Genomic DNA, 20,006 nt, shown 5'->3' on the forward strand with positions numbered 1-20,006 from the left:
CTGTAACAATAGTCATTGTAGTCTAAAGTGTGTTTTGTTCTTTTCTAGGTGTTCGACTCCAATGAAGGATCTGGTAGACTCACCCTTAGTATTTTAAGCACAGGCCATTTTTTCATCTCTCAGCGACATACACTTCTGGTAATAAATAAGCAAAGATATTACAGTATTTATTTCCTTCTCTTCCTTATTTTTAGCATCCCTTAGCATATGATTTTCATATGACCTTGTATTTTGTCCTTAAATGAGGATGTTTCTGTGATACATCACAGTATGGTTCTGTCCATAATTTGCTTATATATTTATCATTTTGTATCTGTATGCCAGCAGTTACTAGTGACATAAAAATTATTTGTAAATATTTACAATATAATAAGGTCCCTTTAACCCCTTCGTGACAAAGGCTGATTTTACTTTTTGTACCCTTCGTGACAATGGCCGTTTTAACATTTCTGCGCTGCTTGTGTTTAGCTGTAATTTTCTTCTTTCCCGTTTACTGAACCCACACAAGTTATATATTGTTTTTTTCAGGACAAGAGGGGCTTTCTTTCTAGATGACATTGGTTTGATTGTATCATATTACCGTATTCGCTCGATTATAAGACTGCCCTGATTATAAGACGACCTCCCCAAAATCTGAATATTAATTTATGAAAAAAAGCCTGAATATAAGACGACCCTATAGGGAAAAAGTTTTACCAGTAAATGTTAATTCATGTAAAGATGTGAACAATTTTTTTTTTAATAAAAGCTATGATTGAGAAAAATATTTTTTTTTATTTCCTTTTTTTTTCTTTCAATCTGCCCCCTGGCTTGCCACTCTGCCCCAGAAATGCCTTATACCCCCTATATGCCACTGTGCCCCATGATATGCCTTTTAACCCTCTAAATGCCACTGTGCCCCATGATATGCCTTTTGACCCCCTATGTGCCACTCTGCCTCCAGAAATGCCTTATACCCCTATATGTCACTAAGGGGGTTAAAAGGCATATTATGGGGCAGAGTGGCATATAGAGTTAAAAAGGCATTTCTGGAGGCAGAGTGGCATGTAGAGGGTTAAAAGGCATTTCACAGAGCACTCTGCCTCCAGAAATGCCTTATGCCCCCATTTAACACTCCCTCCTCCAAACGTACCGGAGCTTCTGAGTCCTAGGTGCATAGTCCGGGCAGCATGTAGAGCTCTATGCGATTCGCGTAGACAACTTCTGCTGCAGCCGGGAGGAGGTGCGGTTAGCAGCGGGGGTCTTCTGCATCCATCGCGCAGACCTTCCCCGGCTGTCAGAGATCATGGGGAACTCTGATCTCTGACAGCCGGGGAAGGTCTGCGCGATGGATGCAGACGACCCCCGCTGCGAACCGCACCTCCTCCCGGCTGCAGCGGAAGTTGTGTACACGAATCGCATAGAGCTCTACACGCTGCTAGGTGCTTAGTCTGGGCAGCGTGTAGAGCTCTACACGAATCGAGTAAAGCTCTACACAGTGCCCGGACTAAGCACCGGGGACTCTGACTTACCGGTAAGTTGGGGGGGGAGAGAGACAGGAGGATCCAGGTCCTCTAGATCCTAGACCTAGTTGAGGTCTGATTATAAGACGAGGGGTATTTGTCAGAGCATTTGCTCTGGAAAAAACCTTGTCTTATAATCGAGCAAATACGGTATTTACTATAAAAAAAAAAAGTATAAAATATGCTGAAAAATTTAGAAAACAATGGCTTTTTCTAACTTTTAGTTGAAAAATCTTTTACTCATCAATAAAAGGTAATGACAAAACCTGCTAAATAGATTCTATTTGTCCTAAGTTTAGAAATACCCAATGTTTTTGTTTTTTTGCTTTTTTTTTTTCTCTACACGTTATGGGGCAATAAGTACAGGTAGCGTTTTGCTATTTCAAAGCCATTTTTTACAAATCAGGTAATTCTTCCCCCATGTGCCATTTCGGGTATCTTTGAAGCCGGCCAATGCAATTTACCCCATCAAACCATATATTTTTGAAAACTAGACACCCAGGGTATTTCAAATGCTAGTATTTTAACTCTTTCCATGCACCATATCTACCACCAGTCTTTGTCAAAGTTTGTGGTAGTCGTTTTTTTGCATTTGTTTTTTCACACACATTTTACCTCAGGTATGAATTTACAGGTTCTGGTATATGTCACTATCATAAAACACCCCAATATGTGTTCAGCAACATCTCCTGAGTACAGCGATACCTCACATGAATGATTTTGCCTGGCTGTTTGGCGGGGGGGGGGGCACATTTGGGGCATGCGCATTTTTCAATGTTGAACTCTGGCATTTGGGGATCCACTGCCCATGCACTATTTGGTACATCTTTGAGCCGGGCCATTTCAGTGTGCCCAATAAAACCATATATTTTTGAAAACTAGACACCCCAGGGTATTTTAAATGCTGGTATTCTCTGCATGCATACATTTTACCACCAGCATTTTTTCAAAGTTTGCAGAAGTATTGTATTTTGTGTGTGTATTTTTCCCCCACACACCTACTTTATGTATGAATTTACAGCTCCTGGTATATGCCGCTGTCACACGACACCCCAATATGTGTTCAGCAACATCTCCTGAGTACAGTGATACCCCACATGCATGAGTTTGTCATTTTTGGGGGGAACTAAAAGGCCGCATTTGGGACGGGGGCAGATGTGCATAACTGGGGGGGCAGGTTGGCAAATAAAAGGAAATAAAAAAATATATATTCTCAATCATAGCTTTTATTAAATATAAAAATATTGTTTACATGAATTAATATTTACTAGTAAAACTTTTTTTCCTATAGGGTCGTCTTATATTCAGGCTTTTTGTTTTTTTCCTAAATTAATATTTAGATTTTGGGGGGTCGTCTTATAATCGGGGCCATCTTATAATCGAGCAAATACGGTATATTATTTTTTTGCCTTTTTTACATTTTTTTTTCAACTTGAAGGTTCCGCTGATAGTGACATCAGTGGGAAAATATTTTTACATTTTACTGTTTTTTTTTTTTTTAATAATTTTTTCTAATTATTATTAATTTATTTTTTTAATTTATTTTTACTAATCACACTGTGATTAGAAAGCTGGGCTCCATTGACTTGCATTGTTGAATGCAGTACCTGTATTCAACCTCCAAGTGGAGCCAGAGTTCTCTAGAGGGTCTGGAGACCATCTAGCAAACTTTTTCAACTTTTGTTTTTTACGTTCACAGCCCGTCCTGGGGTAAGTATTTGGTGTCGCTGAATGCCTCCTGATCTAGGTATTCCATCGACACCATTGAAGTTTAGGAGGTGATTGTTGATCACCTCCTAAACGCTTTTAAAACGGGTGTCCGCCACCCTACAATGTATGGCGGATGTTGACGCCCCGGGGAGGGGCCAGACATGGCCCCTATTGCCGATCGTGCCGTTGCTGAATGCCTCGAGGTCGAGGCATTACAGCAACACCGTTTGGATGCAGAAAGCGAACGTAGATCGCTTTCTGCACCCGTTTAAAGTCATGACGGTCCTGGCACGTCAATTGTCACTAACCTGATGTTAGTGCATGATGTACCAGAACTGGCAATTGTCATTAAGGGGTTAAAGTTACATGGTGTCCTTGCAAATGCATGGGTTGGAGTTTGCAGAATCCTCCCATAATGCACTTTCCCTTCCTCATGAAGGAGATGTTTGTCGGAACACATCTCCATGCACGTAATAAACTTACAGCGAATCAGCTCCATTGTTAGTTCTGCTATAGCTGCAGGCATCACCTGTTCACACCATTGAATGGCTGGTTTATGTCAGGACATAGTGGGGGTGGGAAGATTTTATGTGTGTATATATATATATATATATATATATATATGTATGTATGTATATATAGGTGCGTATGTATATATGTATGTTGTGACAAAGCCTGTAGCACAAGGGCCATAAACGTCACAGTTAGGGGTCTTAAGCACAGTCCTCTAGGGCAATCAGAGTCAGGAACACCAATTTGTAGCAAAACAGTGCTTTATCTTTAATCGCTCAAACCCTAAAACCAAATCATAAAAAGAAAACCTAGCTCCCAATTTGTGCCCTCTCTAACTAAACTATGCTGGTCCAGACTGACCAGCCTAATTACCCACTAACTCGACCTCCCAGCCACACCCAGCTAAGCCAGGCTATGGAAAGATTCCCCCAGACAGCACACAAAAGGCCCAGGCAGGTATTGCCTCACTTGGCTCAGCAGTGGCATTTCATATTATGGGGGGACAGGGGCCAAAGTAGGGGGGCAATTATAAGATGCTACATATACACTGTAATATACCGTATTTGCTCGATTATAAGACAAGGTTTTTTTCAGAGCAAATGCTCTGAAAAATACCCCTCGTCTTATAATCGAGGTTGTCTTATAATCAGACCTCAAATAGGTCTGACTATGAGACGACTAAGCTGCAGGGGACCTGGATCCTCCTGTCCCCCCCCCCCGCACCACTTACCGTGCTTCTGAGTACGCGATTCGCGTAGACAACTTACGCTGCAGCCGGAAGGAGGTGTGGCTAGCAGCGGGGGTTGTCTGCGTCCATCGCACAGACCTTCCCCGGCTGTCAGAGATCAGAGTTCCCCGCACTGGTGCGGCACCGGCACCGGTGCGGGGAATTCTCTCTGACAGTCGGGGAAGGTCTGCGCGATTGACACAGACAACCCCCGCTGCTAACCGCACCTCCTTCCGGCTGCAGTGTAAGTTGTCTACACGAATCGCGTAGACATCTACATGCTGTCTCGGCTGCATGACAGGGAAGTCAGAAGTACCGGTAAGTTTGGGGGGGGGGCGGCAGGGGAGTGTTAAATGGGGGGCTTAAGGCATTTCTGGAGGCAGAGTGTTCTATGAAATGCCTTTTAACCCCCTTAATGCCACTCTGCCTCCAGAAATGCCTTAAACCTCCCTTTATGCCACTCTGCCCCATAATATGCCTTTTAACCCCCTTAATGCCAGAGTGACATATAGGGGTATAAGGCATTTCTGGAGGCAGAGTGGCACATAGGGGGTCAAAAGGCATATCATGGGGCACAGTGGCATATCAGGTTAAAAGGCATATCATTGGGCACAGTGGCATATAGGGGGTATAAGGCATTTCTGGGGCAGATGTGCATAACTGGCGGGGCAGGTTGGAAAATAGAAGGAAATAAAACCAAAATATTTTTCTCAATCATAGCTTTTATTAAAAAAAAGTTTACATGAATTAACCTTTACTGGTAAAACTTTTTTCCTATAGGGTCCTTATATTCAGGCTTTTTCTTTTTTTCCTAAATTAATATTCAGATTTGGGGGGTTGTCTTATAATCGAGCAAATACGGTATATATATGCGTTAGACATGCATTTTTAACTACATAATATGTACTTATCTCTTTGAAGCAAAGACTGATTGAAATATGAATTAAAAATAACATTCTTTATTGCTGCCGATATATATACATATTATACCCTGCTGCCTATATATATATTATTAGTCCCTGCTGACAAATTATATATAAATATTAGCCCCTGCAGTCAATATATATATAATTAGCCCCTGCTGCATATATATATATATATATATATTAGGGCTGCAACTAACGATTATTTTAATAATCGATTAGTTGGCCGATTATTTTGTCGATTAATCGATTAATCGGATAAAAAAATACATTATTTTAAATTGAAGAAAAATTGCAATAAAAAACGTACAATTTACACTTTCATCTCTTTATTGCAATGGCCTCTCTCTATTCACCTTCTTATTTTACTGACATAATAATAAAAGCTACAAGAACCCAAACACAGTGCTTCTCAAACTAGGTTTTAATACAAAGTTATTAGTAAATATTAATTCATATGTTAACTATTTTTCATATTTAATAAAAACTGAGAAAAAAGCCTTGTTTAAATTTTTTTATTTACCAAACTGCCCCCAGTTATGCACATCTGACCCCCAGCTTGCCACTCTGCCCCCATATATGCCTTATACCTCTTATATGCCAGAATCAACTGTGCCCCCTGATATGCCACTGTGCCCCTGATATGCCTTATACTCCTTATATGCCAGTGATATGCAACTGAGCCCCCTGATATACCTTTTACCCCCATATTTGTTTTATGCCCCCCTGATATGCCTAATATCGATATGTCTTATACCCCCTATATGCCACTGAGCCCCCTGATATACCTTTTACCCCCAGATATGTTTATGCCCCCCTGATATGCCTAATATCCATATGCCTTATACCCCCTATATGCCCTAAAAATTCATAATACCCCCCAAACACCACTATAACTTACCCATACACCACTCTGGCTCCTCCCCCTCCCATACACCACTCTGGCTCCTCCCCCTCTCATACTCCACTCTGCCTCCTCCCCCCTCCCCTACACCACTCTGCCTCCTCCCCCGCCCATACATCACTTTGGCTCCTCCCCCTCCCATACTCCACTCTGCCTCCTCCCATACACCACTCTGGCTCCTCCCCCTCCCATACACCACTCTGGCTCCTACCCCTCTCATACTCCACACTGCCTCCTCCCCCCTCCCATACACCACTCTGCCTCCCCCCCATACATCACTTTGGCTCCTCTCCTCCCATACATCACTTTGCCTCCTCCCCCTCCCATATACCACTCTGCCTCCTCCCCTCCCATACATCACTTTGGCTCCTCCCCCTCCCATACTCCACTCTGCCTCCTCCCATACACCACTCTGGCTCCTCCCCCCTCCCATACTCCACTCTGGCTCCTCCCATACTCCACTCTGCCTCCTCCCCCATACATCACGTTGGCTCCTCCCCCTCCCATACATCACTTGTCCTCCTCCCCCCTCCCATACTCCACTCTGCCTCCTCCCCCCTCCCAAACTCCACTCTGCCTCCTGTGAACCTCCGTTTCTGACAAGACACCAGGGAGCCGGGTAGAGAGGCAGGGTGGCGTATGAGAGGGGGAGGAGCCAGAGTGGTGTATTGGAGGGTGGCTCCCATACACCCCTCTGACTCCTCCCCCCTCCCATACACCACTCTGCCTCTCTACCCGGCTCCGTTACTTAAGGCACTTTCACTGCAGCTTCATAGAAGCCACAGTGTAAGTGAAGGGCAGTAACGGAGTCTGTCTGTGCGATGCAGACCCTCACCGGCTGTCAGAGAGGATGATTCTCTGTCAGCCGGTGGGGGTCTGCATCGCACAGACAGATTTCGTTACTCACCTTCACTTACACTGTGGCTTCTATGAAGCTGCAGGGAAAGTGCCTGTCAGTAACGGTGCCGGGTAGAGAGGCAGAGTGATGGATGGGAGGGGGGAGGAGGCAGATGGGAGGGGAGAGAGACGGAAGTGAGAGACCGGCCGACAGTGAGGGGAATCCAGGTCCCCTGCAGCGTTGCGGGGGATCTGGATTCCGGTGTTATAATCCGATCTCTGTTTGAGGTTGGATTATATAAGGAGAGGAGTTTTTCAGAGCATTTGCTCTGAAAAAAACCTCTTTTTATAATCGATAAAAATCGATCCGATTAATCGATAATGAAAATCGTTGACAATGATTTTCATTATCGATTATTATCGATTTTATCGATTAGTTGTTTCAGCCCTTATATATATATATATATATATATATATTGATCCTGTTGCCAATATTTTATTTTAATTTTTTTTTGTGAAAAAATTTGATCCTACCCAATCATTTCTTTGGGCCTCGATCCATGCTCACTAGCACGCAATCCCTCCCTCCGCTACCACACCAAAAAAAAAAAATTGCCACACTGACTGCAGATCAGGGGAAGACTGTGAGAGTCAGTCCTTCTGACTGCACCGAGAGGTCCTCTCCCCTGTAATCATCCCCAGAGTACCTTTTGTCCCCTCATTCACTAAACCACACCTCTCTTCTACCTACTTCCTGTAGTTCAGGTATAGATCAAATAAAAACACATGGAAACAGCACATGCAACTGAATAAGACAAAAAAAACCCTTGTATTTGCAAATTTACATAAATGATATATGGAAACATAGCATTGCAGGTACAGATCAACAGAACACACAAACCCAGCACTGAAAGTATAGATCAAATAAACACCACATGGAAACTGCACTCCAGGTATTTATCAACTGAATAAGACATACAAATCAATTCTTCTCCCTCCCAATCTACCCCATCTCCCTCTCTTCTGCCCTATCTACCCCCTCTCAAACTCTTGATCCTTATTGCACGGAGAACATGGAAAATAAAGTGCCTCAGTCACTGCAAGTGAAAACTTAAAAAAAAATAGAATGTGTGTTTTTTGAGCAGGGGCCTTCTCACCTGTTTCTGTTAGTCAAATTATGATGTTATATACTACTTCCCCTGTCTACCTATTTTACAGTGCTATGGAATATGGTGGTAATATATAAAACTATAAATAATGCTTTAGTGAAATATGAAACGTATGGATGTGACCCTCTTGGACATATAAAATATGGATATGGGGTATTACTGTAATCAGTGGATGCTAGGGAACATCTAGGCAAAATTGCAAAAAAAATGTTTTCCTGTTTTAGTATGTTGTTTATAGAACATTAATAAATATATTTTATGTATTTCTGTGATTTTAAAAGAAGGCCTTTCCGAACAAAACAATGTATAATTTTTGTGGGTTCATTAAATATTTTAAAAAAAGAATCATTGTGTAGCAAACATTGTAAAAATCACAAGAAATATATATATGTATTTATGCATTCTCTTTGTTTTATGTTTGTTATAAAATAAAACATTTTAAAAAATCACAAAAAAAAACCACTCCAGACCTTTGGGTATAAAACTCCCTGGCCCTTAAACTGTGGTAGCAGTGCCTATGAAAGTACTTACAAACACGAGGCTATGGTTACTATACAGCACGGTAACATACGAACCTTGTTTTTTTATACTTTGCCATTAAATAACAGCTAAGAAAAATAACTGCAACAATTACACATCTTAAATTTGAAGATATAGTTTATACATTGGGTACACTTGATACCGACATTAGCTTGGTTGTACATACTGTATAAATGGTATTTTAGATATTACAAACTAGCCACTCAAATCGATTTCCATGTTTTTATTTTTAAAAATAATCTTAATTGCACTCACTGGTTAAAGCATAGATAAAATGTGTAATCGCCCCTGCCACGGAAAGCCTAATATGCCAAGAATTAAAAAATATATCCACACACTTTTAAAACTGTTGCCTCTGTGTATAATAATACCAAAGCTTGGAATAGTGTGGCCTGAGGCAATGTATCAGTGATGTGATGTCATGCACAGCCGCCTTAGGTGTTCTGGCGCCCTGTGTGGACTACTTCTCTGGCGCCCCCCCATCCCAAAAAAAAGAAAGGAAAAAAAATCTTGTCACAAAACTCCCCTTTCTCACTATCTGCCCCCTCTGCCCCTTCTCACTGCCTTTCCCCCCCCTCTGCCCCTTCTCACTATCTACCACCTCTGCCCCATCTCACTGCCCCCCCTCTCCCTACTTCTCATTATCCTTACTTACCTTGATGAGTCCTTCGGTGGGAGCGAGAGGCGTCCGTCTTCCCGCGGTGCACACTTCACAGCCGAGCGACGGAATATGATGACATGAAACGCCAGCACCGCGACAGAGTCACGGAGAGTGAGTGGCGCCGAGCGGTTGCTGAAAACTTCACGAGCGACCGATCGGCGCCTCTGCCTGGGACTTAAACTAAAACATTGTTTGTTTGTTTTTTTTGTTGTTGTTTTCACTTTATTTAACATGGAGGATGTTAAATTAAGTTAAAAAAAAAAACCGATGTTTTAATTTACGTCCCGGGCAGGCGCCCCTGTTGCCATGGCGCCCTGTGCGGCCGCACAGGTCGCACACCCCTAAGGCTGGCCCTGATGTCATGTGCCTTCTGGGGGAAAAATCTAGCAATTACATTACTCAGGTCCATTAAAGTCAACAAAAAAATATTTTTTACATTTTATGCAGGGGTTGACATATGTTGGTTTAGATCCACGAGCCAACCAAAAAGATCTAGCAGTTTGTTTCACAATTTTTGCATATTTAACCCCTTTGTGACAATGGCTGTTGTAACATTTCTGCGGTGCTTGTGTTTAGCTGTAATTTTCTTCATTCTCATTTACTGAGGCCACACAAGATATATATATATATGTATATGTATATATATATATATATATATATATATATATATATATATATATATTACAGGACAAAGGCTTTCTTTAGATACCATTATTTTTGATTTTATCTTGTTGTTCACTATTATAAAGCATGGTGAAAAATTGAGAAAAAATCCTAGTATTTTAACTAGGGCTGCAACAACTAATCGATAATAATCGATAATGAAAATCGTTGCCAACAAATTTCATTATCGATTAGTTGAATCGATTTTTATCGATTATAAAATGAGGGTTTTTTCAGAGCAAACGCTGTGAAAAATACCCCTCATTATATAATCCGTTTAGTCTGACTCACAGCAGCAGCTCCTTCTTACCAGTCCCTCCCTGTAATCACTGTGACAAATGGCCCCGCCCCTTCCTTCTCCCAGAAGGCCAGAACCACATTGCTGTGACACTCATCTAACTGTAAATATAAAATTAATATTTGGGCTGCTGAAAGTTTGGGGAGGTGGGGGTTAATTTAGGGGCAGTTATGGTTAATGGGGTGTTTAGGGTTAATTTTGGGGCAGTTATGGTTAATGGGGTGTTTAGGGGCAGCTATGGTTAATGGGGTGTTTAGGGTTAATTTAGGGGCAGCTATGGTTAATGGGGTGTTTAGGGTTAATTTAGGGGCAGTTATGGTTAATAGGGTGTTTAGGGTTAATTTAGGTGCAGCTATGGTTAATGGGGGTGTTTAGGGTTAATATAGGAGCAGCTGTGGTTAATGGGGTGTTTGGGGTTAATTTGAGGCAGTTGTGGTTAATTAAGTGTTTAGGGTTAATTTAGGGGCTGTTGTGGTTGATGGGGTCTTTAGGGTTAATTTAGGGGTAGTTATGGTTAATGGGGTGTTTAGGGTTAATTTAATGATGAGGACTGAGGGTTAATTTAATTAATTTAATAAAGTTAACTTAAGGTGCAGTTAGAGGTAAAGGGGGGGCAGACTAAGGGGAATCTAAATCCTGGGGGCAGTGAAGATTAACCCAGTACTTATTTATAAAAGTATGGTGTCGGTGTGCTGTGAACAGGTCTATGACTCTATGAGGGGACTATGAGATATCTGGGGGGTATAAGGCATATCTGGGGAGGATGGAGTGACATATCTGGGGGTATAAGGCATATACGGTATATAAGGCATATGTGGGGAGGGCAGCGTGGCATGTCTGGGGAGGATGGAGTGGTGTATCAGGGGGTATAAGGCGTATCAGGCACAGTGGCATATGTGGGGGTAGAGTGGAGTGACATATGTGGGAGGCAGCGTGGAGTGGCATTTGTGGGAGGCAGCGTGGAGTGGCATATGTGGGAGGTAGCGTGGCATATGTGGGAGGCAGCGTGGCATATGTGGGAGGCAGCGTGGCAAGCCTGGGCTCAAATGTGCATAAATTGGGGAGGCTGGTTGGGAAATAAAGACAAGAAATGCATTTTATCAAAGTTTTTTTTTATTCTTCTGTTTGTATTTAACATAATTTGTTTATTAAATTATTTTAAATAAATGAAAAATGTACATTCATTTTTTTATCCGATTAATCGAAAAAATAATCGGCCAACTAATCGATTATGAAAATTTTAACCATGCACTTAAAATATGAAAAGCCCTAATTTTAACCATGCACTAATTCTAACACCAGTATTTGTCAAAGTGTATGGTAGTATCCCCACATTTGGGGCATGCGCAATTCAGTTTTTCAACTTGGAATTTTGACATGTTGAAAATTCTGTCCCAAGTTCTATTTGGGACATTTTTGAAGCCAGCCAATTCAAATCATATATGTTTCAAAACTAGACACCTCCACATGCATATATATTGGGTATTCATTTACAGCCCCTGGTATAAGCCACAGCCAAACACCACAAAATATGTTCAGCAACATCTCCTGAGTGCAGTGATACCCCATGCATGGGTTTGCTCAAAGTGCCAAAAGGCCACCTTTGGGATCTTTGAAGCTGGCCAATTCAATTTACCCCATCATAGTATATATTTTTGAAAACAATACACCCCAGGGTATTTCAAATGCCGGTATTTTAACCCTTTGCATGCACTTATTTTACCATCAGCCTTTGTAAAAATTTGTGGTGGTATTTTTTGTTTGTTTTTCCACACACATTGTACGTCAGGCATGAATTTACTGCACCTGAAACATGTCACTATCAAACACCCCAATATCTGTTCAACATCCCTTTGTACCGTGATACCACCCATGCATGGTTTGTCTGGTTATTTGGGAGGTAAATCCCATGCTTAAATTCCCTAACTGTGTTAACCTCTACCAAAGACAGATTTAGGTAAAGATTGCAGACTAGATTGGCCAGAAGGTTTTTATCTACTATCAAATTATATGCTTCTGTAACAGACAACACAAGTATATGATTTTAAATCTTTTTTTTTTGGCCATATGCCATGGAACTGTTTTTCTTGTGTATTTTGGTATAAAAAAATTGCAAAGTATCTGTAGACCTGCAGGAGCCTTAAGAACGTGATTTTATGATGTTTTTATAATTTGTCAGATTTTTATTCATCTGTTTTGCTGTTTTAACAATCAGGCATACCTAGTTGTAGCCTATATTGTGGCCCAGTTTTTTCTGGGACACTTGTATCCCATTATATCTACATTTAATTCCTCCCTTTGAATTAGTGGTAGTGCATTTGGAGAGTTAATCCTTAGTTATTTGCAGCGAGGAGATGAACTTTGAAATGGGTACAGTATTAAAAAAAAATAAATAAATAAAATAAAAAAAAGTCACATTAGAGTCTAGTTTTACATCTAGCCATCTGATAGAGTCAAATAAAAGCATAGGAATTTAAACATCTCTCGATGGTAGGAAAGGAAAGTATTTCTACAGAATATTCTATTGTAGCTTTAGATGAAATCCTTCCAAAGTGTATAAAACTAGAGCAAACATAGTTCCTTAATCTAAGGTGCATATTATCCCCATGTAAATGCACACATTATTGTGGAAACGTGTAGCATTGCCCCAGTTTGCATTGTATTACTGCCGCAAATATGCCAGTGCAATTGCAACAAATAAAACAGACAATCTTAGTATTATATGCTAAAACATAAGCTTTATTGTGAGTAATTAACTCCTTAATGACCAGTGACGTGCCAGGCAGATCAAGGAAAGACATAGTTAGGGACCAATGACCCGCCTGGTACGTGTTGGGGTTAAACAAGCTTCAACCTAGTCCCAATGTTCCCCATATGATGGTTCACAATATTTGAAAAGCTCATAAGCTAGGGCACCCAAAACAGAAGTGGATCCAGCTGCACAGTTGTTGAAACGTGGGTAAGCATCTCTTGCTGTTAAAGTTATTTGAATAATACAGGTTTACTGAATATGAGAGAGTACTTTGAAGTGAGGGAAACATTTTGCCTTTATGTGAATAGAGTAGATACACGATTTGGACAAATGTATTGGGACACCTAACCATTACACCAACAGGTACTTTGATGACATTGTATTCTAAATACATAGACCTTAATGTGTAGTTGGTCCTGCCATTGCAACAATAACAGCTTCCACTCTTCTGGGAAGGCTTTTCACAAGATTTTGAGGTGTTTCTGTGGGATTTGTTTCCGTTAGAGCATTTGTGAGGCCAGGCACTGATGCTGGAAGGGAATGCCTGGCTTGCAATCTACTTTCCAGTTTATCCTCAAAGGTGTTGGGTGGCGTTGAGGTCAGGGCTCTTTGCAGGCCAGTCAAGTTCTTCCATACCAAACTCATCCAACCATGTCTTTATGGACCCTGCTTTGTGCACTGGGGCACAGTCATGCTGGAGTAGAAAAGGGCCTTCCTCAAGCTGTTCCCACAGAGTTGGAAGCATAGCATTGTACAAAATGTCTTGGTATGTCCCCTTAAGCATCCTAGCCTGCAAATATGTTAATTGAAGAAACATGAGTGGTACTATATTTTAGGGCTGAAACAACTAATCGATAAAATCGATAATAATCGATAATGAAAATCGTTGGCAACGAATTTCATTATCGATTAATCGAATCGATTTTTATCGATTATAAAAAGAGGTTTTTTTTCAGAGCAAATCCTCTGAAAAACTCCTCTCCTTATAATAATCCGATCTCAAACAGAGACCGGATTATAACACCAGAATCCAGATCCCCCGCAACGCTGCAGGGGACCTGGATTCCCCTCACTGTCGGCCGGTCTCTCACTTCCGTCTCTCTCCCCCTCCCATCTGCCTCCTCCCCCCCACCCATACATCACTCTGCCTCTCTACCCGGCTCCATTACTGACAGGCACTTTCACTGCAGCTTCATAGAAGCCTCAGTGTAAGTGAAGGTGAGTAACGGAGGCTGTCTGTGCGATGCAGACCCCCACCGGCTGACAGAGAATCATTCTTTCTGTCAGCCGGTGGAGGTCTGCATCGCACAGACAGCCTCCGTTACTGCCCTTCACTTAAGCTGCAGTGAAAGTCCCTGTCAGTAACGGAGCCGGGAGAGAGGCAGAGCGGTGTATGGGAGGGAGGAGGAGTCAGAGGGGTGTATGGGAGCCACCCTCCCATACGCCACTCTGGCTCCTCCCCCTCCCATACGCCACTCTGGCTCCTCCCCCTCCCATACGCCACTCTGCCTCTCTACCGGCTCCCTGGTGTCTTGTGAACCTCCGTTGCTGACAGGAGGCAGAGTGGAGTATGGGAGGGGGGAGGAGGCAGAGTGGAGTTTGGGAGGAGGAGGAGGCAAAGTGATGTATGGGAGGGGGAGGAGGCAGAGTGATGTATGGGAGGGGGAGGAGCCAGAGTGGAGTATGGAAGGGGCCAGAGTGGTGTATGGGAGAGGGGAGGAGCCAGAGTGGTGTATGGGAGGGGGAGGAGCCAGAGTGGTGTATGGGAGGGGGGAGGAGGCAGAGTTGTGTATGGGAGGTGGGAGGAGGCAGAGTGGAGTATGGGAGGGGGGAGGAGCCAAAGTGATGTATGGGAGGGGGAGGAGCCAAAGTGATGTATGGGAGGGGGAGGAGGCAGAGTGGTGTATGGGAGGGGGAGGAGGCAGAGTGGAGTATGGGAGGGGGAGGAGCCAGAGTGGTGTATGGGAGGGGGAGGAGCCAGAGTGGTGTATGGGAGGGGGAGGATGCAGAGTGGAGTATGGGAGGGGGGAGGAGCCAGAGTGGTGTATGGGAGGGGGAGGAGCCAAAGTGGTGTATGGGTGAGTTATAGTGGTGTATGGGGGTATTATGAATTTCAGGACATATAGGGGGTATAAGGCATATCGATATTAGGCATATCAGGGGGGCATAAAACATCTGGGGTTAAAAGGTATATCAGGGGACTCAGTTGCATATTAAAACCTAGTTTGAGAAACACAGTGTTTGAGTTCTTGTAGCTTTTATTATTATGTCAGTAAAATAAGAAGGTGAATAGAGAGAGGCCATTGCAATAAAGAGATGAAAGTGTAAATTGTACGTTTTTTATTACATTATTTTAAATTTTTAAAAATTGCATTTTTTTATCCGATTAATCGAAAAAATAATCGGCCAACTAATCGATTATTAAAATAATCGTTAGTTGCAGCCCTACTATATTTTTGCCAGGTCACCTCATGGGAAGAACAAAACTTAGCTTAAATTGCGTAAAGGATAGAAAACAAAGGCTTTCCCTTTTTTCTTATAACAGTAACTTGTTGGTTTGGAAGCCCTTTATCTGGGAACCCAAGTTAGTTGACCAATACAGCATAGATGTGAGAGAGCTAATTATAGGCATTATTTTGGTAAAAATATAATTGTTAGTAAACATAACCTTTTTAATATGAGTAGTTTATATGTTTGGGTTGAAGCTAATTTTTTCATTGTGATTTAAATTTTAAAAGTTACTTTAACAAACGCTTTCTGGTACTCTACAAATTGTTTTATGGGTTTACATGCCAATAACAGGGGCAGGGTGCTCAACTAAAAGGGAAGCCAATCTGGCCAAGAACACAATCTTGAAATGAGGAGGCAGCCAGCTAGTGGGTAACCAAGTGACATTTCTCTCTGAAGCTCTGCTCAGATTCAGAAATGGATTGCGAAGAGAGCATAGTTTGCTTCTCATTACTGTTCCTTTAACTCCTTTCTGTCAAGTAATTACACACAAGCTTGAGTACAAGTTATTGGTACTTTAGTATTCCTCAACACAGCAGGTTCCAGTTTTGAAAGCTTGTTTCCTGATTGATGTAGTTTGCCCTTTCAGTCTGTTTCTGTTACAGGCAAGGTCATTGTGGGAATACGACCTTCCATAAACCATTTCAGAAATCAGTGCTTACTATCATGTGGGTAGAGCAGCCAGTATAATCGTTAAAACTCACTAGAATGATTATTGTTTTATCCATTTCTCCTTCTGTATCAGTATGTCTTAACATGTTAATATTATTTTCTATATTGTAAGTGTTAGCATTATTGATAATTTTCACTCTGTCCTAACAGCCAGGGGGCGGAACCACAAATACTAGCACAAATATACATATTTGGGTAAGAGGAAAGAATTTTAATAATAAAAAAAAAGGACAAGGTTTGAAGCAAGAGGATGAAGGAAAGGGTGAAGTAGTGCAAGCAAAATTACAAAATAAATTGATATAATAAATAATATATGTTCACAAAATCAATAAAAAGTAAAAAAATAAAATCTAAAAATAAATGTCTAAACAAAGTAAAGAACAAAATCAGTTCAATAATAAATAAACAAACAGCACTGACATGTAAGTCAAGGCTTCTTACAGGTCAATTCCTGTGAGTTAAGGAATGAACTATTATAAGTGGACATTAATTATGTCACTTTCACCTGCAAACAAAAACCCTCCAAAAATTTGCCCTGTTTTTGGAAACACCTCATATGCCTGGTATTTTCATTTGTTTTTACACTTACAGGGTTAAATATGAATGATGCGCATCGCTGTTTCTAAACAAGATTTTTGTTAAATGTATGCTGGAAGTTCCGCCCCGATAGCGGCCAGAAAAAAAAGCTAAACAAAAATATATATTTCTTTGAAAGTTTACTAAACAACTTGTGATTTGTATTTGGAAATGACCCCTGGGTACAGGAATATCCCATATGCATGAGTAGGGTAAGTCTTTTAGGCACTGTGGTTGAAAAATTGGAACATGCGCATTTCAGTTTTCAAACTTAGAATTTTGACAGATCGCCTTATTGAGCCTATGTTTCATTTGAGACACAGTATATGTCCCAAATATTGATTTAACCCCATAAAAATATATATTCTCTGTAAGCACAAAGGCCAAGGACCTCCCCCCTTACCTTTCAGTTTTGTGAAAATAGGGGTTAGCTGGTAACACTAGGATTGTGTTGGTGGATAGTTATGGGTACGGTTAGATGTTAAGTTACAGTACTGTATAGTGTTTGGGATGATGAACACATTAGGTCCCTGGCTATTGAAGTGAGAAGGATAGGTTAAATATATATTCTATTTTTTATGTATAGCTATCAGATCACTTGTAAGTGACAAGTTTAGGCCACTGATATTCATCAATAATCAGTGACCAAAAATGTCACGGACAAGTGTCGGGTAATTATGTATTTTTTAAAAAAAAAACAATAAAAAGTTGTTATTATTATTACCTTAGATGACCCCTCTCTCTTTCTAGGGCAGGGTCATCCAGGGGGTTGGCATAAAGATCAGATCACATCAGCCCACTTTTGATTGGTTCCACACGAGTTTGAACTGCTGCAGATCCTTAACTCACAGGAACTGACCTGTAAGAAGCCTTGACTTACATGTCAGTGCTGTTTGTTTATTTTTAATGCTTATGCTGCATAGAAGCACAGTGACTGATATTTAGGCCCCACAAGTTTGTGTGGACAAGTATTGAAGGGGTTAACGCTGCACCATCGCTCTTAATGGAGCGATTGGGCAGCAGAGGAGGATTGGGGCTGGTCTCCACACTCATGTGGAGACCAAAGAAACCTTACTCCCTGTCCCTGAAGCTGCCTCTGGCAGCTGGAACACAATAGCCGGTATTTAGGTATTATGGAGTGTGTGGGGATCCAAGCAAAACATAGCCCCCTTCCCTGAAGCTGCCTGTGACAGCTGGGAAAGCAATCGCCGTTTTACCTGCCATTGCGTGTTGAGCCTGTAGAATCACTCCTGAAGGATAGATCAAAGGCATGGGGAGGGCTCTGGGTGGATGTGCTGATCTGGGCAGACCGGAGCAGCAGTGCCCCCGCAATCACGATTGTGGTGACATTGGAGAATTTTTACTGCATAGCATATTGGGTACGTCACAGAACCAATGAGCCCACTTGGGCTTGACGTACTTGGTACGTCACCGGACATGAAGGGGTTAGTGTATGATTGTTTTGCTGTGTGTTTCTGAGTCTCTTACTGTACAACTAAAACAAGGCTTAAAATGTACTTACAGTTGCTACAAACCCGGTGCTGCCTGGTAAATTGCCCCAACTGCAATATGATTAAAGCCTGCTTGTGTCTCCTCATTCACTACTCTGTACACCTCAGTCTTTACCGCTCATTTAAGGCATGCAATTTAATTTCAGCCCTGTGTCTATCACACAAAGACTGAGGGTGAAGACTGATCGGGCCCTCAATCATCATGCCACCACAAGCTAACTGCTTTGTGTGATGGCATACCTTTGAACAAAGAAGACCTGCTTATTCTGCTGGTTGCTGCAGGCTGCAGTTGAGCTTGGGGTGGGCCGCCAGTTGGACAGCTGTAATGTATATTATCACAGAGAATTCCATGCTAGCCTGCGTTATGGGGAACGGGATCATGCTATTTTGGCTTGATTGTATTTTTTTTTTATTTGCTAGGTTCAGTTGTATAATTTGGGCTCCATTTATCTGTCTGTTAGCATTTTCTCCATTGGTTGCAAACAACATAAATTGCTACACTAGCTCCTCGGGCAGAATCCCTTTTCATTCTTCAATTTACACTGCTGCTCACATTCTTTGCCATTGCTCTTCTGTATTACAGATAAGAGGTATTATACTGATTTTTGTTCACACAGAGGGAAGAATGGTAACAGTTGGCTTCTTTGTCTCCCCCTAGTTGTAACAGATCAAAGATTGTCACATCTTTGCCTTGTTAGAAAAAACACGTTTATATGAGCAGTATTTATATGGAGAGAATATGGTGGGGGTTTTTTGTTTTGCTTTACCAAGAATTTTGAAAAAAGTGATCCTTAGCAAAGAACATATTTCACCGCTAAGCAGCAATATTCTGCTTATTTTATAACAAAGATAAGTGTTTTCACTTATAATATGCCTAGGTCCCTAGGTGTCCACAGCAGCATTTAGGCTGACATGGCTGCTTAATTACTAAAATGATCTAGAAACATTTTAGGTTTTCTTGTAGCCATTTACCCAAAGAGCTACGTTTTTATTGAAGCATTCATGAATAATTATGTGGTGGGGTTTTGGGTTAACATTGTAGGCTTTTTTATAGAACAAATAAGAAAAGGTACAAATTTTATTTTTTTCTAAATTGTAATACTTTCAAATGTGCTATTCTCATTTCAAAAACTTCACAAAACCCCAAAACACTATATGTAACTATGAAAAGCCAGAATTCATTTTTTTAAATATTGTATTTCTTTTTTTAAACATTTTTATACATTTCTTTTAATCTCTCTCTTGAGATATAATATTTGAGTTGCATGTAAATGCTGTTGATGGTCAAAAGAATTAGACTGCTCAGGGAGGAATTTTGACTTCTGGTCAGTCTGTGCCCATATCCTATGTGGGAAAGCTTTGAACCTGGCCAATCTGATTTACCCTGATCAAACCATACATTTTGTACTAGATGGTTCACCTGATGGCAACATCAATGGGGAAGTTTTTACATTTTTTTTTAATTTTATGTTAAGCTTGACATTGACTCACATGGTTGAATGCAGTACTGGAGTATTTTTCTTTTTTTTGAATGGGCAAT

The 20,006-nt window shown here is 41.3% G+C and overlaps 1 protein-coding gene across 1 annotated transcript in view; it reads left to right on the plus strand.

Annotated features, from left to right (window-relative positions):
- REC114 (REC114 meiotic recombination protein) overlaps window positions 1–20,006 on the plus strand; it is a 40,049-nt gene that overhangs the window by 8,314 nt on the left and 11,729 nt on the right. Inside the window, exon 2 of the mRNA XM_053463724.1 lies at window positions 49–138. Coding sequence (XP_053319699.1) covers window positions 49–138 — 90 coding nt within the window. The remainder of the gene's footprint in view (window positions 1–48; window positions 139–20,006) is intronic.

The sequence above is a fragment of the Spea bombifrons genome, chromosome 4 (genome assembly GCF_027358695.1).
Source record: "Spea bombifrons isolate aSpeBom1 chromosome 4, aSpeBom1.2.pri, whole genome shotgun sequence".
Classification (NCBI taxonomy): domain Eukaryota; kingdom Metazoa; phylum Chordata; class Amphibia; order Anura; family Pelobatidae; genus Spea; species Spea bombifrons.